The following is a 24,032-nucleotide window of genomic DNA, read 5'->3' on the forward strand; positions in this document are numbered from 1 at the left end:
AAATTTTCTTTCTGATTTTTCAAGGCTTCTTTCGCTATGAAAAAATGAATGCATTTATCCATTTGAAACTTTGTTGCATTTTGTTTTCTTTGGCTTGAATACACACCAGTTTGGGAGAGTTGGGCACAGTACCAGAGCAGGTTCACTGATAAATCAAGAGCTAGATAATCTCAGAAATAAATTTCTGTTCTTTCTTAAGAATTCCTCAACACATTAAACAGCCTTTATTAAATCAGTTTTAGAGTCCTGTCTCTCAATAAATATTTTTAGTACTTACTGGCACTGTTTTGTGCAACTGCATTAGAGTTATAGATATTTTTTTAAGGCTCTGTTATTTATTATCTTCTTCCAAGAGTCAGTGAGTTGGTCTCTTGCACATGCGTATGTCAAGTGTACTGGTTAGTCAGTGTTGTGGCTCAGCTATTTCTCCAAAATCAGATACTTTTCTCTTGGGAATGGCAATATTCAACATAAAGTTTTTCCTCTTTGATTTTACAAATCCTTGTAAAGAACAAAGGTCTCAGAAAGGCTTACCACCATGTTTATTTCAGCAATTTTTGCCCTAGGCCTACGACAAGAAAGCTGATTTGTGAATAGCAGGGAAAGAACACTCATTCACTATTGAAGAGAAACCTGTTGCATCTAATGAGATTATTTAATATCCATAGAGTTAACTGAATTTAAAATTGTAAGCTACAAAGATCAATGCACAGGGCATGCTGTGAAAAATGGTGGCGTTAGCATGCAATGAGAAATAAAGGGCAAGACTGACAGGATAACAAGATAAGTGTTTATAAAAGAATAACCAAATATATTACTGTGCCATGCTTGCATTATTTCCATACAGTTAGTTTGATGTGGTCTCCATAAACATCTACCATGCCATTTGCAGTGTTTAGTTTTTAAACTGAGACAATAGAAATAGTCTTAAGGGCAAATGCTTCCAATGAAATTGATACACAACAAATAAGTACATTAAATGGATCATTTTATAAAAGCTGTTGCTCATCTAAAGCACGTTTTACAAGTAAAAATGTAATTTCCTAAAATTTCCCTGTCGTATATATATATAAAAGTTATGCATGCTGAAAGATTGCATGCACTTTTAAGGAGATGGCATTTAGACTTTCCTGTGGGCATACAGAGGACAATATAACACTGTGCCAGAAATAGGTGCCCTTGGAACATCAAACATATAAATGGCAAGTGACCAACTCACCTGCAGATGCGCAGTAGAGACTTCCCTCTCTGTCCCGCCCTCACGTCAAGACGTGATGATGTCAGAGGGTGTAACAGAGAGGGAAATGGAGTCGGACTGTTGGACGCTGCCGCTACCGCTGGAGCCTGGAAACAAACATCGTGCGCACCAACCTCCACCCTCCCCCCCCATCCCCGCCACCGCTCCCACCCCCCTCCATATCGGGCCCCCTGCACTGACCTGACAGCGCCTCTCACCTCCGTGTGGAAGTGCTGCAGGCAGCAGCAGAGCGATCTGCTGCTGCCTGCAGTGCTTTCACACGGAGGTGAGAAGCGCTGTCAGGTCAGTGCAGGGGGCCCAGCACGGAGGGGGGAGGGAACGGCGGCGAGGAGGGTAGCTGGAAATCTCGCCCGTTTTAACGGGCTTAACGGCTAATATTTTATAAAGGACAAAGGTGCATAATCTAAATGCAAGCACTTACACCTACCATAGAGCTGGCATAAATGCTTGAACCTAAATCTCAGAGATATATGTGTAAGTTAAGGCCTTTTACTAAGGCACGTCAATTTGGAACTACTACCCGGCTACCACGAGCCCTGGGCAGTAATTCCATTTTTTACATGCATCCGATTTGCGCAGCAGAAAATAATTTTTATTTTTTTACCACGTGGCGCTAACTGGGCAGTAATTGGAAGTGTATGCGCGCTGATGATTACCGCCCGGTTAACACGTGGGACCTTACCGCTAAGTCAATGGGTAGCGGTAAGGTCGCAGGCCAAAATGAACGCGGGCCCATTTTTATTTTGCTGCATGTCCATTTTCGGCGAAAAAAGGCCCTTTTTTGCAGGTGCACTGAAAAATGAACCTGCGCGCATCCAATACATTCGTATACATCAGTGTAGGCCACTTTTCAGCGCACCTTAGTAAAAGGATTTCTTACTGTACTCTGTAAGTTACAGTACGTTCAGAAATATGAGTCCTACCCATGCCCTCAACTGTAAAAAAAAACATGCTATGAATAATGCAAATATTTACAGAATAGAGCTTGGGTGGAATTTTGGCATTTATGTACAATGTGCACACATACATGTGCATATGCCTCTAAGGGAGTGAACATGAAGTTACCAGTTCTTCTTAACAACACTCCCTCACAGGACCACATTAAATCCTGCAGTGTAGAGCAGAAGGGCATGTCCCAGTCAGGGCAGAGTAGGGAGGATATGGTTAAGGCAGCCAGAAAAAATTTGAGCATAGTCAGTCCAGAGGGGAGGTCCAGGGAAGACAAGAGCAGCCCTCCAGCATATGCCTTCACCATATATGTTTAGGCAACAGAAGCTTAATTCAGGTAGGCCAAGTTTAACCAATGACCCTTGTGAAATCCTAGTCCTGGAGGCCAGACCAGAGCGACGGTTGGTTTTGGTTAACTTTGAAGACAAAAATTAGTGCACACTGAGATTGTGGGGGGCCTGTCAGGGACAAGGCTGCAGGGAGATTATAACTGAATTCCAGGAGACTTTTATTCTTAGTTTAACAAGTCTGTGAAGGGTACAGGCTTTTTAACATTATTTTGAATATAAAGTATTTTGATTTACTTTCACCCCTCTAAATGTCTATTAAGGCTCCATACCCACACCCTTACTCACGCATCAGTTTAGGTGGAACAGAGATAGAGCTGAGTGATATGTGTGCATATTTTTGAAAATATGCAAGTGTACAAATAGAATACACCTACAAATGTATACTTTTTTTGGAGCAGGGGTGAATTTGTGTGTGCAAGTTTATGCTCTATGAGGCTGGATCTCGGTACCTGTTTTATAAAGACACATGGGCACCTTTGTTAGCTTTGTAAATTAAGCTTAAAATAAGTGCCTTTTTGGACTTTTTATCTAAGCATCCTAATATAAAGTTATTCCCCAAATATTGTAACCTGGGTCTCACTACCTCCAGCACAGTGTCCTAGGGCACCGACTAGCTCTCAGGGTCGGGCACCACTTGACATGGGCCACAGAACACACTTTTCTACAATCACACAGATCAGTCTTTCTACTACAAGCTTGGGCGTTGGCTGGGACTGGACTTACTCTGGTAGGCCGTAGGGTATTAAGCTGGTCTTTACTGGGTACTCTTTGATAGTCTGGGAGCAATCACTTCATTCTCACTTCAAAGAAATTCTCGCCACTCCAAGAATTGTATTTTATGCAACAGCAACTTTACTTAACATCTGCAACAGGCAGTTCAAATCCTTCAGCTCAAACAATTACTTTGTAATCCAAACTTTATATTCAAAATCAATTACTCCAGAGTCAATTTAGGGATATGGTGTATCTTCTCAAATGCAATTTATAATCCTACATATTTATTTATTTATGATATTTGTATCCCACATTATCCCAAGCAAGTTCAGGTTCAATGTGGCTCACATTTGACAACAAATCTGAGTTAGATTAAACATTCTGTCAAAACTTGTGAGAATTCAATGTAATTAACAAGAACAATGCAATGGAATCAACAGGAATGATAAATCTTAACAATTATATACAGTGAATCAGTTATTTTCATTATTGAGAGCTGATCCTACCAAGTAAGTTTTTAGTAGTTTGCAAAATATGAAATAGTCAGTTGAATGATTTATAGGCTTAATTTTGAAAGAGAAGGACGCCCATATTTCGACACAAATCAGAAGATGGGCGTCCTTCTCCCAGGGTCGCCCAAATTGGCATAATTGAAAGCCGATTTTGGGCGTCCCCAACTGCTTTCCGTCGTGGGGATGACCAAAGTTCCCGGGGGCATGTTGGAGGCGTAGCGAAGGAGGAACTTGGGTGTGCCTAACACATGGGCATCCTCGACCCATAATCGAAAAAAGAAGGGCGTCCCTGAGGAGCACTTGGACGACTTTACTTGGTCCTTTTTTTGTTACGACCAAGCCTCAAAAAGGTGCCCGAACTGACCAGATGACCACCGAAGGGAATTGGGGATGACATCTCCCCTTACTCCCCCAGTGGTCACTAACCCCCTCTCACCCTCAAAAAGATTTTTCAAAATATTTTTTGCCAGCCTCAAATGTCATATTCAGGTGCATCGCAGCAGTATGCAGGTCCCTGGAGCAGTTTTAGTGGGTGCAGTGCACTTCAGGCAGGCGGACCCAGGCCCACCCCCCCCTACCTGTTACACTTGTAGTGGTAAATGTGAACCCTACAAAACCCAACAGAAACCCACTGTACCCACATCTAGGTGCCCCCTTCACCTGTAACGACTATGGTAGTGGTGTAGAGTTGTGGGTAGTGGGTTTTGGGGGGCTCAGCACATAAGGTAAGGGAGCTATGTATCTGGGAGGTTTTTCTGAAGTCCACTGCAGTGCCCCCTAGGGTGCCCGGTTGGTGTCCTGGCATGTCAGGTAGACCAGTGCACTATGAATGCTGGCTCCTCCCACGACCAAAGGGCTTGCAATTGGTCATTTCTGAGATGGGCGTCCTTAGTTTCCATTATCGCCAAAAATCTGAAACGACCAAGTCTAAGGACGACCATCTCTAGGGACAACCTAAATGTCAAGATTTGGGCGTCTCCGACTGTATTATTGAAACAAAAGATAGACACCCATCTTGTTTTCATAATACAGGTTTCCCCGTCCCTTCGCCAGGACATCCTGCGAGGATGTCCTCAGGAAAACTTGGGTGCCCCTTTCGAATATGCTCCTCTTAATCACTTGGGAAGGGAGTTCCATCTTTTACTGCATTGATAGGAAACTCCAGCATTATGAGTTATTTTGTATTGTGTGTTTACTGTAATTCCCCAATTTGCAGTTCCTCCTGTCCATACCCATCCCTTCTGGGTGAAAAATCTAAGGCTGTGCCTGCAGCACTTGTGCAACAAGTAGATCTTCCTCTGGATCAGACTCCCCTGTCTGTCCAGACTCTCCTCCATAGGAGTACCTCTCCGGGCTACCACCTTTGACTCCGAACAGTTAATTCCTGGTCCTGCTCCCAGGCTGGGATCCCCTTTTTTCCACCTGGAGAACTTCTCCTCTTCACGGTTAATGCTTTACTGGCAGAAACCTCCTCTTTGGTCAGCCTTAGTTTCATGAACCCATCCAGGACACCCCTCTCTTCTCAAGGGTCCTGAGGAGGGTAGTGGCAACCAAGGACCTTGTGCGAAGCCCGACAACATTAACTCCCAGCTCCTCCTACACTGTCATTCAACAACCAGAAACATTTCCCTCTGCAACTTACCCAGGAACCCACCCCCTTGGGCTGGATCCTTTACTGCCCACAGCCACAGAGCCATCCCCTCAAGAACTGCCAAGCCTTAACAGCAACCAAAAAGCAGTATTTCTCTCAATGCATTGCACAGGCTGCCAATTCAACCAAGCAGCTGTTCAGTATAGTAAACAGCCTACTACAACCCCCACAACAAAACCAGCCTGCCCAGTCTAAACTGAACTGCAATGATTTTGCTGCATACTTTGCCAACAAAATTAAAAGTCTCCACCAGGATTTACAGGCAATCCTACCCAGTGCCCAACCAGTCAACCATGGGTGCACAAACTTGCCCCCTCCTAACAGAGACAGATGGAACACTTTTAACCTAATGGCAGAGAAGAGCCTTGACAAAATCCTAAGAGACCTTCGACCAACTACCTGCTCCCTTGTTCCCTGCCCATCAAAGATAGTGCAGCAGTCAAGTATGGGCCTTATAGAAGGCGCCACAAAAATTGTGAACACCTCTCTTTCTAATGGGCAACTACCAACAGCATTAAACAGGGCAGTGGTTCGCCCTCTGCTGAAGGAAAAACAACCTTGACCAGGACAAACTTGAAAGTTACAGACAGTATCCAACATCCCTTTTCTAGGGAAACTCATAGAACAAACAGTCTGTGTTCAACTTAATGAATGGCTAGAAAAGAGTAACTGGCTAGATCCATGTCAATCTGGTTTCAGACCTGGTTATGGAACAGAAACGGTCCTCGTATCTTCACAGAAACCGAGACAAGGGATTTGCCTCGATGTTAGTACTGCTAGATTTCTCAGCAGCTTTTGACACTCTGGATCATGATATCTTGCTAGCACGACTGACAGAAACAGGTATCAATGGAACAGTACTTGCCTGGTTCAGATCCTATCTATCAGACAGGCAACAATCCATAATGATTGGCCCGCAACGCATCACCGCCATGGACACTGACCTACGGGGTACCCAAGGATCGATACTGTCACCTATTCTGTTCAATATCTACCTCAAGCCACTAGCTGAGCTGATTCGGTCAATGGACACTCAGTTCTACATCTATGTGGATGATGTGCAGCTACTCATACCCATTGAACCTGACTTACCTACAGCCTTGAATAAACTGATCACTTGTCTAACATGAATTCAAGAATGGGCTAAACACAACAAACTTTGCCTGAACCCAAGTTAAACCGAGTTTCTCTGGGTCCCTAAAACAAGAGGATACATACCTGACAGATGAGTAGCCTAGTGGTTAATGCAGTGGACTTTGATCCTGGGTAACTGAGTTCAATTCCTACTGCAGCTCCTTGTGACTCTGGGCAAGTCACCTAACCCTCCATTGCTCCTGGTACAAAATAAGTACCTGAATATATGTAAACTGCTTTGAATGTAGTTGCAAAAACCTCAGAAAGGTGGTATATCAAGTCCCTTTCCCCTTTTGGGAAGTATGAACTCCCCGTCAAATCACAAGTCAGGAACCTTGGAAAACAGTTAGATTCAACACTTACTCTGATTCCCCAAATCTAAGCAACCTTCAACAGTAGCTTCTACTATTTGCGACAGCTACTCTGCCTCTCTCCTTACATCGAGGAGGTAAATCTTATCCCAGTTGTGCATGCCTTGGTAACATCAAGTCTGGATTACTGCAATGCACGGTACAATGGTCTGACTACAAAGAGCCTGCACCAGCTCCAGTTGATTCAGAATGCAGCAGCAAGATTCATAGAAGGTTGCAAGCAATGTGACCACATCACACCATTTTTGCAAAAACGTCATTGGCTACCGGTACAATACAGGGCTAAACTTAAAACTCTGTCCGATCTTCAAGGCCCTGAAAGGAAATGGCCCCGAGTATCTGAAGAATAGGATGATCCTCCACACACCGCCAAGGACACTAAGGTCCTCCCAAGGACTTTCACTAACTACACCCTCTCCAAAAGACATTACACGATGTGATACCCGCAAGCGAGCCTTCTCCGGACTAGCCCCCACACTCTGGAATGCATTGCCTGAAAGGCTCCAGTTAACACAAGACTACCTCTACTTCAGGAAGCAGGTGAAAGCTTGGCTCTTCAACCAAGCCTTTAATGGAAGAAGTAACTAACTTGTTAGTCTCACTCACACACACACAAGGATTGACTCGGGCTGCACATACTGCAGCGGGACATGTTTATCCACTCCTACCATAGCTGAGATAATATTTAACCACTCTCTGACCTCACATGCAAATTTCTTCAAATCAATCACCTTACTTTCTAATTCTTCCTACTTTCTTACTCATCTATATGTTACAACTTTGCCTTACCCCTCACTACCAATTATAACGTTCTAGTACATATTGTGTTATCATTGCAAATAGTATACCATGCCATACTTTGTATTGTTGTTTGAATATTTTTACTGCTCTAATTGCCTACTGCTCATGTTTGATCTATTCTTACTGTACACTGCCTTGAGTGAATTCCTTCAAAAAGGTGGTAAATAAATCCTAATAAATAAATAAAATAAACTCTGGAGACTTCTCTCTTGATCTTTAGTAATCCCCATTATCATGAGGGATTGCATATGTGTGGTTACAGTTGGAATGGGAATGTAACAGCAGCAATGTGCACTGGCAGTTAGGGAACTAACATTAATCTCAGAATGGCTCTCCTTTTCCATAGTCCACCACGGCACACATCTTGGCTTTTAACTCTAAACGACAATCCACTGGCAGACTGCTACTTATGCACTTTATTCTGCATCATCATCATCATGGCAAGAGGACTGCTATTAGAGCTTTAGAGAAGACCGTTTTATCCTTGTGACATTAAACATTTAGCATTGAAGTTCATGCTTAGAAAGAGGATGACGTAAATAAGTCTTTAATGGAGAGGTAATATTTCAGAAGGCTAAAAATTAAATAAATTAATTAAATATATGAAAGAAGTATTTTTGAAAAAACTGAGTACCAAATTCCTATATTCTCAAAGGGCAATTGTAGAATTGGCAGCATAAATTGATGTGACTTGTATATACAGTATATAAATAGTGACTGTATATGTGTAAATAGTGCCAGATATATACTTTCCTCTCTAAAATTGCCCCTTATACATGTATCTAGCAGCAGCAGACACATATGTTAATGTATGTTTATCCTGGACCAAATAGCTTGGTTGGGGCTAACTGCTGATATTCAGTAACACTTAACCAGCTAAGTGCTGCTGAATATCAAGGTTAGCACCAAACTCAAAGCTAACTAAGACGGGGGCATTCCGGGAATGGAGTCAGCACTCGGCCACTTAAGAGCTGATGTTCAGCCCTTAACCCCCAGATTATATATAGCGCTCCAAAATTGGTGCGGATTCTATGCATGCAATTTAATAAGCTTAAGGCAATGAGCATTGATATCAGCACTTAGGGGCCCTTTTGCAAAGCCGCATAAGCATCTATGTGCGCCAAAATGGAGTTACCACCTGGCTATCATGTGGCTCTTTCGGTAATTTCATTTTTGGGGCACGTCTGATATAATTTTTATTTTTGGATGTGTGTATCAGATACGCACAGGTCATTACCACCCAGTTGCTATGTGAGACTTTACTGCTAGGTCAATGGCTGGCAGTAAGGTCTCAGACCCAAAATGGACACGCACCAATTTTTATTTTGTCACACATCCATTTTTGGCAAAAATTTAAAAAGGCATTTTTTTGCAGGTGCGCTGAAAAATGGATCTGCGCACGTGCTTACACTACTGCAGGCCATTTTTCAGTGCACCTTAGTAAAAGGACACCTTAAGCAATAATGAGCACTAATTGGCATTGATTAGAATTTAGGCGCACAACTCGCTAAGCGTATTCTGTAACAATTTGCGCCGAACTTTTAACATGCGCAGGCAAAAAGGGGCATGGTTATGGGTGGGAAAGTGAGCATTTCATTGGTGTTTCCAAATTTAGGTGCCTAGTTATAGAATATGGCCCAGTGCGCCTAAATCTACGCGCTGAGATTATGCCATGTTTTTGTTGGTATAAATGGATACACTTATATTGATGGGCTGAAATATCAACTAAGCGTATTCTATAACTGGTGCCTAAATCTAGAATAAGGTGCCTAATTATAGAATATGCTTAGTTGGCACTGATTTCAGCACAGATTCTTTAAGCGCCATATATAGAATATCCCCCTAAGTGACCAGCCTTACTACATAAATGGAACCACTTAGAAGTATGTCCTATGTTTATGCGGTAACCCATGGCTGCTTATGTGCTGAATATTGACTATCCTGCTTATAATCGAAAGAGAAAAACGCCTATATTGCGACCCAAATCGGGAGATGGGCATCTTTCTCCTGTGGGTGCCCAAATCGGTATAATCGAAAGCTGATTTTGGGCGTTTCCAACTGCAATCCGTCGCGGAAACGGGTAAAGTTGACGGAGGCATGTCGGAGGCGTGGTGAAGGTGGAACTGGGCCGTGGTTATCGGCTGAGGAGAGATGGGCGTCTTTAGCTGATAATTGAAAAAAAAAGGCGTTTTGACCACGATTTTTTTTACCCTTTTTTTTTCACGAACAAGTCCCAAAAAAGTGCCCCAACTGCCCAGATGGCCACTGGAGGGAATTGGGGATGACCTCCCCGGACTCCCCCAGTGGTCACTAAACCCCTCCCACCAAAAAAACCCACTTTAAAAACTTTTTTTCCAGCCTCTATGCCAGCCTCAAATGCCGTACCCACCTCCATGACAGCAGAATGTGTTCTATCCTGTGACAGCCTTTCCCTGGTTCTGATGTGGCTCTCGGATGAGTGTGACACCTTTTCAGTTAAGGGCACTGCAGAGTCACATCAGCAATGCATTGTGGTGGGTGTAGGGTATTGGGCTCCGTGATTCCACTAGCTTGTGTTACATGCTCACGATGTTGGTAGTTGGTAGGCTCTACTCCCATGGTGCTTTTCCCACTGCTTACAGGGTCAGAGTGTGCCCTGTTTTGTTTCCGGTAGTCCATGAGGTAGTGGCCATTTTTGTAAGCCAGTTTTAGATCCCTTTCACGTGTTAGCCACGTTACAGAACTTAGTTCTTACCTTGAATGTGACTGAAAGAGGGCATTGTACACCATTCTGCCAGCTCTGATCTACTGCTCATCTCAGTACCAGGGAGACTCGTTGCCAGTGGGGCACAACCTCTAATCTGTAGTTAACTGTGAGTAAGCGTGCTTATTCCAATAAAGGACGTTTTCGGAACGATTAGTCTTCAGGTGTCAACTGGTATGCCAATGTTATATAGCAGCAACAAGTCCTAGAGGCCTGCTTGTATGCAGGTCCCTGGAGCACTTTTAGTGGGTACCGCAGTGCACTTCAGCCAGGTGGACCCAGGCCCATCCCCCCCTACCTGTAACACTTGTGCTGGTAAATGGGAGGTCTTCAAAACCCACTGTACCCACATGTAGTTGCCCCCTTCACCCCTAAGAGCTATGGTAGTGTTGTACATTTGTGGGTAGTGGGTTTTGGGGGAAGGGGGTTGGGTGCTCAGCACCCGTGGTAAGGGAGCTAAGCATGTGGGAGCGTTTTCTGAAGTCCACCGCACTGACCTCTAGGTTGCCCAGTTGGCATATCAGGGGGCACAGTGTACTACGAATCCTAGCCCCTCCCATGACCAAATGGCTTGAATTAGGACGTTTTTGAGCTGGGCATTTTTAGTTTCCATTATCGCTAAAAAAAACAAACGCCCAGGTGAAAAACGTTCATTTTTTTCGATAATACGGTCTGTCCCGCCTCTTCACGTACCCATTTTCGGACATAGACGCCCATGGAGATAGGCGTTCGCGTTCGATTATGCCCCTCCACGTCTTAACCGACTTAAAAATAACTGGATGCTCTAAGCCAAAGCCTGCACATGTCCCAGCTTTGAATAACCAGAAATAACATGGCTGACTGTCGAAACCTGCATGTATACTTTGCATGTTCACATGAATGGAGCTCCCACTTAGATGCATAACTTGTAAGCTGAAGAGTGACCTAATGGTTAGTGCAGTGGCTTTTAGACCTGGGGAGCTGGGTTCAAATCCCTCTATAATCTAATATTTAATGCAGTGGGTTGAAATCTTGAGGAACTGGGCTCAATTCCCACTGCAGCTCCTTGGGCAAGTAACTTAACTCTCCATTGCCCCAGATACAAATAACCTTAGATCGTGAGCTCATTAGGGACAGAAAGTACCTGCAAAAATTATCGTGCTAGATAATATGGATAATACTGGATATCATACTGGATAATAAACTTTTAGTATGTTTATTCCACACTTGGTATACCACCTTTCTGTAAATACAGTAAAAGCAGTTTGCATATACTAAGCTCAAACAATTACTTTGTAATCCAAACTTTATATTCAAAATCAATTACTCCAGAGTCAACTTAAGGATATGGTGTATCTTCTCAAATGCAATTTATAATCCTATATATTTATTTATTTATTTATGATATTTGTATCCCACATTATCCCAAGCAAGTTCAGGTTCAATGTGGCTCACATTTGACAACAAGTCCGAGTTAGATTAAACATTCTGTCAAAACTTGTGAGAGTTCAATGTAATTAACAGGAATAATGCAATGGAATCAACAGGAATGGTAAATCTTAATAATTATAAACAGTGAATCAGTTATTTTCATTATTGAGAGATGATCCTACCAAGTAAGTTTTTAGTAGTTTGCAATAAGTGTGGAATAAACATACTATCAATGACAAGGACCCCTGCTATGTTCACACAACCACATTTACTTGTGAGTATAAATGAAAGTGTGCTGATACTGGATTATGATAGTATTATATAATAGAATCTGGATGACCAGATACCATTATAGAATAGGCTGTCAAGGTGCAGCTTTGAAACTCCTAAAAGAAGACATAACTGGGCACCTCCATTAGGCACCCAGAGGATGTTGCTTGAGAGTCTATTCTATTAGTGGCATCTGATGTCCAGATTTTATTATAGAATACCAGCATTACCCGGCATCAGTGCACCTTACATTTACATGCACCAGCCATAGATCTGGCACAACTGCCATCACCTAATTGTGCAACTTGCAGTACTCTGTATCTTGTGAATGTGTAAAAGCCCTGTCCATTTGCACACCCCTTTGCTTTTCCTTGTCTGTCATGTAAAAAAGAACTACTCCACTCCAAGGTTAGAATGAGACAAAGAGGAGGTCCATCAAGTCAAAAGTGGAAGCTAGATCTAGTCAAATTGTCACCCTGTGTGTCACCTTATTCAGGCAGTGGTAGATCTCATCCTGTAAGGCCACAAATGCTGCTTTGTGCTATATTTCCATCTAAAACCTTTTTGTTACTGTATGTATATCCTCCAAGGCCCCTGTCTATTCTTGTCTCTGTGTATGCTTTTACTAGGGGGAGGGTGTAATTTTCTAAGCAGCATTTTATGTTCATATACACTCCAAAAGGCCTGTAGAAAATTACCCCTTAAGGTATTTCCATTTGCAGAGTATAGATATGTATCATGTTCTTGAGAACATAAGAATAGCCATACTGAGCCAGACTAATGGTTCATCCAGCCCAGTACCCTACTTCCAACAGTGGCCAATCTAGGTCACTAGTACCTGGCAGAAACTCAATTAGTAGCAGCATTCCATGCTACCAATCCTGGGGCAAGCAGTGACTTCCACCATATCCATCTCAATAACAGACTATGGACTTTACCTCCAGGAACGTGTCTAAGTCTATTTTAAACCCAGATGCGCTAACCGTTGTTACCACATCCTCCAAAAGCAAGTTCCAGAGCTTAACTATTCTTTGAGTGAAAAAATATTTCCTGTCCTCTGGTCTTTTTTACTTTTTGAAAGCTTTAAAATCGATTCACTTTTACCTGTTCTACACCACTCAGGATTTTACAGACCTCAGTCATAATGTATCTCCCTTCAACTGTCTGTTTTCCAAGATGAAGAACCCTAGCTTGTTCAGCCTTTCCTGATATGGGAAGAGATCCATCCTCTCTATCATTTTTGGTCACTCTTCTTCGAACCTTTTCTTATTCCGCTATATCTTTTTTGAGATACAGCGACCAGAATTGAGTGTTGTTGTCCAAGGAAAGGCAACTAAGGATGTCATTTTAGAAGTATTGGGATGCAATTATATATATATAATATATATATATATATATGTTTTAGATATATATATATATATATATATATATATATATATATGTTTTAGATATATATATATAATGACTGCTTTTATCTTGGTTTGAATAAATTATTTCTTTGTTTTTATATATGTGTATCGGTCTACTTTTTATAACAGACCTATATATATATATATATATATATATATATATATATATATATATATATATATATATATGTGTGTGTGTGTGTGTGGCATGTACATATAAATGCTGATTTTTACAATGCTACTGTTAACACATATTAATAACATGGGACACATGGAGTTGTGGGTATAGTTTGAGTGGTCCAAAAATGATATATGGAATTCCCAATGTTGCATGCAATATATGTACGTTTCTCTAAATTGTCCTGTTTACTTTTGCAGAGCAATAACAGTCTAGAGGGCCACAGATGAGACAATGAGGTGGAGTAAAAATCAGAGGAAGCTGAGTTTATTGCTTCAGCAGATGCTTGTGTCAAGGGTCATCAGATGTAAAGCTTTCTATAGCAGTCTCACAATCTCAGTGAACAAGAAAGCAATACACACTTTAAACTTGTGCTCAAGACTACCAGCAACAGCAGTAACAACAATTCAATAAACTCAGCTTCATTTGATTTTGTCTCTGCCTAATTTAGGCACAAACATTTGCACCATGTTTCAGTTAGGCATGATTCGTGGGCATAACCACTATTCTTGAAACCGATCCTAACTTTAAGTGCAACTTAAAGAATAGTGATTTTTTTTTCAGTGCAAATTCTTTTGGCACCATATATAGAATCTAGCCCTTGGTGCCTAAATTTAGGCAACCTTCCTTGAATTTACCCCTTTGTATGCAGAATTTAAAGAAATGTTTGATTTTTTGGTGATATGCAAATTAACACATAAATATGCTTATTTTGCAAGTGCTATTTGCATTTAGATGTGCATAAACCAGCATTTAGACATGTATATGGCATGCATACATATATTCCGATTTAACAAAGCCAGGATATATACATCTAAAACATAAAAATATGCATATGGCAAGGGGGTGTGGTCTGGTCATATCTGGGACAGGACTAGGAAAGGCTTAATGAATAAATGTGCGTTCCCATTTCATAAGGGAAATGCACACCTGTATTCAAAGAGATCAACAAGAAGATTTATACTTGCTACCTGGTGCATCTAAGTTTCAAAAACTGTTCATATTGAGCAGTGCTCCTCTGGAGGAATTAAAGGAACCCATCCCTTTAATCTTCAAGTGGTTTATATCACTCCCAAAAGAGAAAATGTCAAGGGATACCAAGCTATATGATAGCTTTAGAAAAATACACATGTATACTTCTAAAATGGCTGACATAAACATGCATATTCTAGAATATATTCATGCATGTTGCTATTTTATAACATACATTTAGGGGTGTAGCTACCATTTAGCAAGCCTGGAAAATGCCCAGGGGTGCCCAATGATAGGAGCTGCTTGTGGTAGTGAATTCCCCCCCCCCTTCCATCCCTGTAAATCTGGAATCCCTACATTTCTTAACATCAGTCACCACCATCCCTGTCCGCTGGTTTGGTAACTCTCCAACCCACTTCCTACCCCGTGAGGCCTGGTATCTCTCTTACCCACCCACCCCATGGTCCTTAAAATGCATGCAGGTTGCTAGCAGAGGCAGTGATTGAAATAGGCTGCCTCTACCCAGCTCCACATGGGTATTTCCTGTGCTGAGTCCCACCTCTATAATGTAACTTCCTGTAGGCGTGGTATGGCAAATGCAGCCTATTTCAGTCACTGACTCTGCCAGTTACTCATGTGTGTGTTTTGAGGACCATGGGAGGTGCCAGGCCATTACAAGAAGATGGTGAGAGAGAGGGTTAGAAAGATACTGGACCCAAGGAGGTGGAGGGAGTGAAGAGATACTGGAACTAAGGGGGGAATAAGAGGAGAGAAAGAGAGACCTGCAGCAAAGGTGAAGGGTGGGGGAAAGAGGGGGAGAAATGTTGGAGTTTGTGGAGGAGAGCAGAGAGAGAAAGAGAGACCAGACCAGGGGGAAAGACCATGGACCAATGGAGGGAGGGAGATAGAGGCTGAACCAGGGGTAAGGGTGGAGGAGTACCCTAATGGTTAATTCAGTTGGCCTTGAGCCTGGTGACCTGGGCTCAATTCCCACTGCAGCTCCTTGTTACCCTGGGCAAATCACCCAAGCCTCCATTTACCAGGTATAAAAACTTAGATTGTGAGCCATCTAGGGACATAGAAAGTACCTGCATATAAAGTGTACAGCACTGCATACGTCTAGTAGCACTATAGAAATGATTAGTAGTAGTAGTAGTAAGAGAAGGGAGAAGCTAGAAATGGGAAGGGGCAGAGAAACAGAGAGGAAATGCAGACCATGGAGGGAGCATAGAAGAGATGTTGAACATAGAGGGAGGGATGGACACTGATAGCACAGTTGCTGAACATGGGGGATGGGGGAGGATAGGCACAGGGACACAGAGGGGAGATGCAGGACAGGATGGATAGAGACACAGAAGAAAAAATGAATAGTGGACAAAGAGATGAAAGAGGTACCCTGGAAAGAGAGTTAAGGAAAAAACAGAAAAGTGGAAGAGAGACACTGGGATCAAAGCAATTACCAGACAACAAAGGTAGAAAAAAAGTGAATTTATTAACTGCAAATACGGCAACTTTGGGAAATATACATTGCTGATATCTTGCATTTCAGTTTCTATTTCTATTACTGTGACAGGTTTTCTATATATATAGGTCTTGGATGTGTTTGCGTTTTGCAGGATTTGTTTACTGGAGATCTTAAGGGATTCTTTCTCATCTTCTCTCCTCACCACTGCCACTACTTTCCGACAGATGGTGTTATAGTGGGGACCATCTTAATTTTTCTGCCCGGGAACCTTTCGGTCCTAGTTACATCACTGATACATGTATATGTGTTTGTGTTGACCTTATTGGTATTCTAGATGTTCATGGTTAGAACATGGGTGTTTGTTTGTTTTTGTTTATTAAAATTTTCGGAATAACTTTTTTAATCATATAAATCAAAGCGATGTACAATATTTAAAATACATTAAGAAAAAGAACACCATAGATCAATACAAAAGAATGCTTGCAGGTAACTGGCACATCAGTTCCCATTTCTCAATGTATTTTAGTCTCGGCATCACCAGATTCTGTTCTAAAATACTAGCAGAACATGAGATGTCTCAACCTCAACATCTCAAATCCCAATTTATACATCCTTTCTAAAATCTGCCTCAGGAGCTGTTCAAAAATTGATTTAAAAATATACTGAACAATAGCATAACATCTGTTGATTAGGCAAAATGTAGAGTAAAGTTTGAATAGGTGTACCTGAATATATTGTGTTTGTGGGGTACATTGAAGATGTGTACAAACAGTCAAGGTCGTTCGTTAAGATTTTTGAAAAGTCTTGATTTCTCTTCCCACTACTCTGAAATATTTTCATAATGCAGCTGTGACCTTATTTAGTACGGTGGCAACACATAATTGAAGCTTAGTTCAAGTGAGCATGTTAGCAAGGTTGCATGTAGTACTTACCCAAAGGATATATTATTGAATGGAATTGATGCGCTTGTGTTACACAATGGGAGATCTGGAGTTGTGCTTGAAGAAATTCACTTCTATGGTTAACAGGTTTTAAAATTCAATTGTTTGATTAGCAAATCTGACAACTCTCAATTTTTAATTACTCTGTAAACCTGATATTTGTAACAGTTTATGCAGGCTATTTATTCATTTCTAATGAATATATTTAGCATTGCTGAACAAATTTGATTTCTGCTATTCCAAAGTCTTCTGCTTTGTAAAGTAATCAGAGAAGTACTAGAAAAGTATATATTTTGAACTGTATAAAAGATGCAGTATGAGCAAGCTGCATTATTTTTTTTTTAGATTGAGGCCCACAATGTGCAACAAAATCATTTGCCACCTTGTACATGGCAAACATTTGTATGTTGTCCAATAATGAAAGTTTGTTATTTATCTGAATCAATGAGCTGTTGCAATGCAATGTCAGGAAAAACAGCTCAATAATTCAGATCGAAATAAAATCTGGAGATGAAGAAGACAATGGGGGCTGTTTCAGGCAAAATATAGCTATGTAGATTTCAACAAGGTGTAGTTATTTTTGTTGGCAATTCCACAAGCAGTGGTTTGGACGGAAGGTTTTTACACAGCTTATTTGCATGAGTAGAAAACCTATGCTTGCCATGCATTAAAAGTACCACATGGTCTGCTCAAACTCCCCTACTTCCTGTTGTCTAATCCCTGGCAGTCCAATGGGCACCTTGCCAAAACCCAACATGGCTTCTAATTGTGTGAAAAACATAGAGGGGCATAATCGAAAGGGACGCCCAAGTTTTCCTGGGGACGTCCTCGCAGGATGGCCCCGTGAAGGGGTGGGGAAACCCATATTATTGAAACAAGATGGGTGTCCATCTTTCATTTCAATAATATGATCGGGGACGCCCAAATCCTGAAATTTAGGTCGACCTTAGAGATGGTCGTCCTTAGACTTGGTCATTTCTGATTTTCAGCGATAATAGAAACCGAGGACGCGCATCTCATAAATGACCAAATAGAAGCCCTTTGGTGATGGGAGGAGCCAGCATTCGTAGTGCACTGGTTCCCCCTGACATGCCAGGACATCAACCGGGCACCCTAGGGGGCACTGCAGTGGACTTCACAAATTGATCCCGAGTGCATTACCTTACCTTGTGTGCTGAGCCCCCCAAAAACCCACTACCCACAACTGTACACCAGTACCATAGCCCTTAGGGGTGAAGGGGGCTGTGGGTACAGTGGGTTTGTGGTGGGTTTTGAAGGGCTCACATTTACCACCACAAGTGTAACAGGTGGGGGGATGGGCCTGGGTTCGCCTGCCTGAAATGCACTGCACCCACTAAAACTGCTCCAGGGACCTGCATACTGCTGTGATGGACCTGAGTATGACATTTGAGGCTGGCATAAAGGCTGTAACAAAATATTTTTAAAGTTGTTTTTTGAGGGTGAGAGGGGGTTAGTGACCATTAGGGGAGTAAGGGGAGGTCATCCATGATTCCCTCTGGTGGTCATCTGGTCAGTTCGGCACTTTTTTGTGGCTTGGTCGTAAGAAAAAAGGGACCAAGTAAAATCGGCCAAGTGCTCAAGAGGGACGCCCTTCTTTTTTCCATTATGGGTCAAGGACGCCCATGTGTTAGGCATGCCCAAGTCCCGCCTTCACTATTCCTCCGACACACCCCGGGAACTTTGGTTGTCCCTGCGATGGAAAGCAGTTGGGGACGACCAAAATCGGCTTTTGATTATGCCGATTTGGGCGACCCTGGGAGAAGGACGTCCATCTCCCGTGTGTCTCTTTTGAAAATAAGCCTGATAGTCAACTTGCAAGCCCCAACTAGTACACCCTTTTGTAAAATCAACCCCCAAAGCTCTTAGTTTCATACTAGAACCCTTGCCCCCCCATCCCCCTTGAGTCTATGCTATAAGTAGGGTTGTCTGAACGGAGCAGGAGCAATTTTCCATTTGCTTCTACCCTATTAGCATAATTTTAGCCAAGCGAGGCCAAAGAACCTCAGGAGCTTCTTTGGCTTTTTTTGTTTGTTTGTTTGCTTTTTTAGAAAGCTCAAATTTTGATTTATGAGAAAAGTCTGAGAATGCTATTTTTAACTCATTAGAACTGATGGAGATAGATATATTTTCAGCTAGGGAAATGCAATGATTGCTTTGTGACAAGGAAAAGGAGGAAATAACTATGGGATCCTTTTACTAAGTGCTTCCCACGTGCCAAATTCACTACCGTGGTGCATGTTCAGGCACCCTGCAGTAGTTCAGACATCTGCATATGTTTCCCCGGCGCTAAAAAATGTGTTTTTAGCGCTGGGGGTGTGTTTCGGGGCAGAGAGTTTGTGTCCAGCACTAATCGGTTAGCACAGCTACATGTCAACCAATTATCACATGGTTAGCGCTTGAGCCCTTTCCACCTACTAATGGGTATTGTTAAGGGCTCACAAGGCAATGGCCACATGCTAATTTTGAAATGAGCTCCTTGGCTAAAAGTGACCTCTGCGCATGGGGAAACCCACATGCTAATCATTTTGCATGCCTCTTTTAGTGCAGCTTACTAAAAGGGCCCCTGTGAGTACTCTGTCTTGTTCTCTAATATTATCTGTTAGTAGAAAGCAATGTGGGAAATGTAATAGTTAAAGCTGGGGATGACTAACTACCTCCCACTCTCCAATAATTTTGTTTAGTAGCTGGAAACATCTGATTCCTCTTTTCTTTGCATGAAAGATAATTGCAGGTTTTTTTGTGAATACTTGCTGAAGGTGAGAAATGGACATTTAAGTTGTATGAAGTGCATTATGAAAATAATTTATAATGCATTTTCCAATCTATAAGTACCTGATTCTTATAAACTTTATAATGACATCCCGTAAATATTTTCAGACGTTTTGCAAATAATGAGCTTCTTTTGTCAAGCTGCACTAGCAGCTCCTTGTGTAGTACTGCCAACCAAGACCATTCACTTTGAATGGGCTCCATCGGCATTGCAGCATGGGAACTGCTAGCTCAGCTTGATAAAAGAGGTCCAAAGCTTTATACACATTGAAACAAAAAAAAGTATCAACATTTGTTTTTACTTGTAAGGATATAGAGCTATGTTTTTTTTATTCTAAATAGATTTCAAAGTAAAAAAAAACTTTTTTTTTCTATTTTTAGGGCCAGAACGTGTTTGGACTTGATATAATTGAAACACCAGAGGGAGACAAATGGCCACAATTAATTGTCCAGCAGATCCTGGACAGGGAGCTGAAAGACACATATGTGATGAAGATTAAGGTTGAAGATGGTGGAAATCCTGCAAGATCCAGTACTGCAATTCTTCAAGTGACTGTTACAGATGTAAATGACAATCGGCCTATCTTTAAGGAGAATGACATAGAAGTAAGCATCCCTGAAAATGCTCCAGTGGGTACTTCAGTCACCCAGCTCCATGCTACTGATGCTGACCTTGGTTCAAATGCACAGATACACTTTTATTTTGGTAACCAAATCTCTAATCTGGCTAAACGACTTTTTTCTATAGATAATACTACTGGTCTTATCACAATCAAAGAACCATTGGACAGGGAGGAATCCCATTTCCATAAGTTGACAGTTTTGGCAAGTGATGGCAGTTCAACACCATCAAGAGCAACAGTTCTGGTTAACATTACTGATATTAATGATAATATCCCTTCAATAGATACCAGATACATCATTAATCCAGTGAATGGGACTGTTTTGTTGTCTGAAAAAGCTCCACTGATGACCAAAATTGCCCTGATTACAGTAACAGACAAGGATGCTGACCTGAATGGAAAAGTCTCCTGCTTCACCGACCATGATGTTCCTTTTAGGTTAAAGCCAGTATTTGACAATCAGTTCCTGCTAGAGACAGCTGCACCTCTGGACTATGAGACAACTCGGGAATATGCAATTAAAATAGTTGCTTCAGATTCAGGGAAACCACCTTTAAATCAGTCTGCAATGCTCCTAATCAAAATCAAAGATGAGAATGACAATTCTCCTGTGTTCACACTCCCTGTAATAGGACTTTCCTTCACTGAAAACAATGCACCTGGAACTGAACTGACCAAGATAAGTGCAACCGATGCAGATAGTGGACGCAATGCTGAGATTAGTTATATGCTGGGTCCCAATGCTCCTCCCATTTTCAACCTGGATCGTCGAACAGGCATTTTGACAGCAGTGAGGAAATTGGACAGAGAAAAGCAGGACAAGTACTCATTCGTGGTAGTTGCTAAAGACAGTGGAATCCCTTCTTTGCAGACTAATACTACAGTGACATTGACAGTTCTTGACCAGAATGACAACAATCCTGCTTTCACCCACAATGAATACAATTTCTATGTTCCAGAAAACTTGCCAATGTATGGTACAGTGGGCCTGATCACAGTCACCGATGCTGATAGTGGGGAGAATGCAATAGTAATGCTTTCAATCGTAAACGGCAGAGATAATTTTATAATTGATCCAGTTGCAGGAGTCATACGACCCAATATTACCTTTGACAGAGAGCAACAAGGTTCTTATACTTTCCAGGTGAAAGCTGTAGATAGAGGAAACCCTCCACGTTCCTCAACTGCTAAAGTGACAATAAATGTGGTTGATGTTAATGATAATAGGCCTGTTTTTGTCATCCCATCCTCTAATTACTCCTATGAATTGGTGCCAACATCTACCAGTCCAGGTTCTGTTGTTACTAAAGTATTTGCTGTTGATAATGACACAGGTATGAATGCTGAGCTACATTACAGCATTATAGGTGGAAACTCAAGAAGTCTCTTTGCTATTGATCAATTAACAGGCAATATCACTTTGAAAGAAAAGGTGACTGCAACTGACCATGGCTTACACCGGTTAATTATCAAAGTTAATGATTTAGGACAGCCTGAATCTCTCTACACCATTGCTTTGGTGCACTTATTTGTGAATGAAACAGTAACCAATAGCACGTATGTCCAGGATCTAGTACGGAGACATATGGAAACTCCAGTGAGCCAGAATGTAGGAGATGGTGAAATAACCCCACAAACCAATGACTATGTCAAGATCATTATTGCCATCATTGCAGGCACCATGACAGTCATCCTGGTTATCTTTGTCACTGCTCTTATACGCTGTCGCCAGACACCAAGGCATAAAGTTGTTCAAAAAAGCAAACAGAGTGGAGAGTGGGTCTCACCAAACCAGGAAAACCGGCAAATCAAGAAGAAAAAGAAGAAGAAGAAGCGATCCCCCAAAAGCCTTCTGCTTAACTTTGTTACAATAGAGGAATCTAAACCTGATGACCCTTCCCATGAGCATATCAATGGCACATTAGACATCCCAGTAGAGCTAGAAGAACAGACTATGGGAAAGTACAAGTGGGCTACCACACCAACTACTTTTAAACCTGACAGCCCAGATTTAGCTAAACACTACAAGTCTGCCTCTCCACAACCTACCTTCCAGATAAAACCTGAAACTCCTGTTGCCCCTAAGAAGCACCATGTCATTCAGGAACTGCCACTTGACAACACCTTTGTGGTGGGCTGTGACTCGCTTTCCAAGTGTTCCTCAAACAGCTCGGATCCTTACAGTGTCTCTGAATGCAATTGTCAAGGAGGATTCAAGACTACAGGTTCTATCCATACTAGACAGGTAATTCAAATGTACAGTTGCTGCCTCTCTCTCTCTCTCTCTCTCTCTCCTTGTATATTCCCTTCCTTAACCCTTTCTCCACTTTGCCTCTGTAAGTTCTGCAGAGTAACTTGTTTGAAGATTGAAAGCCTAGAAGCTCATGCTTGGCTGAGGCATTGAAATATAAACATTTTGTAATTCATCAATGTTGAAAAGAGAACATTAGAATAAAGTGGCTCTTGGCTGTGTAGAAATTGAAAGTTGAATGATTCCATTACAGGTAGTCCAGTCTGTAGATGGCAGTGTGACATTTCCCATTCAAAACAATGTATGCAGCTGTACAATTCAGTAAAACATTGTTTGTTGGCCATATCCTTACCAGTATTGTATGCATGGAAATCTAAGCAATCTGGAGCAGATGCAAAGCATTAAACCTTTGCAACTAATAAATGCTTCATAATGCTAATGGAGTCTGGCATGACAGACTTTGGTTGAAGAGAGCTATACTTCACACGTTCTCATATGTAGGCAAGCCTGCTGTTTTTTGTTTAACTCTGGTGAGGAGATGAAAATGCAGGTAATAGATTAGAAGCATTCTTAATTCTTAAAAGCAAAGTGACATAATTAGCATATTAAAAAATGAATTAAGGAAAAGAAAAATCTTACATATGTTGCAGATTATAGTTTCTTAGCTTGCAATAGGTAAGAGCTTGTTCCTTTCAGCTTTGATTTTTTTTCAAATTGATTCCAAAGTGATGCAATAAAGCTCCACTATAAACTGTACATAACTTTTCTTGGATAGAGAAAAAAAAATAGAATCATAACTGAAAATACTTTTGCTTTGTCTCTTTTGAAGACTAGTGGAATGCTAAAGGAAAATCAAATTGACCCAGTTTAAATCGAAATTCTAGTGATATTTAAACACTCAAGACTTCTTTTTTTTTTAACTTTATGTGTATAAAGTGTGAACAATAAGATTAAATATTTACTTGATCCTTTCCAAATGTGGTCCAATGCAGTAGAAACTCAGATGTATCAACTAAGATGTATTTTTGTGTAAAAAAATGTTTTAAAATTAAAATAGTGACAGAACAAATCATTGATACTCTCTATTGAAAGTAACTGGGATATTTTTCTCACTTTTATTAAGAATGAGACTTAAAAACATTAATAAAGGGGAAGCTTATGGATGTTGGACTGTTGGAAAGCAATATCACAGTTTAGAGGGCTCAGGGCCATTGTGTTAATTCCAGTAACCAACTCAGACT

General features: G+C 41.4%; 1 protein-coding gene across 2 annotated transcripts in view; it reads left to right on the forward strand.

Annotated features, from left to right (window-relative positions):
* Positions 1-24,032, forward strand: part of PCDH11X (protocadherin 11 X-linked) — a 508,571-nt gene that overhangs the window by 458,544 nt on the left and 25,995 nt on the right. For both annotated transcript variants that reach the window (XM_030209066.1, XM_030209065.1), the window contains exon 4: positions 20,299-22,785. In XM_030209066.1, the coding sequence (XP_030064926.1) occupies positions 20,299-22,785 (2,487 nt within the window). The remainder of the gene's footprint in view (positions 1-20,298; positions 22,786-24,032) is intronic.

The sequence above is a fragment of the Microcaecilia unicolor genome, chromosome 7, assembly GCF_901765095.1.
Source record: "Microcaecilia unicolor chromosome 7, aMicUni1.1, whole genome shotgun sequence".
NCBI lineage: Eukaryota > Metazoa > Chordata > Amphibia > Gymnophiona > Siphonopidae > Microcaecilia > Microcaecilia unicolor.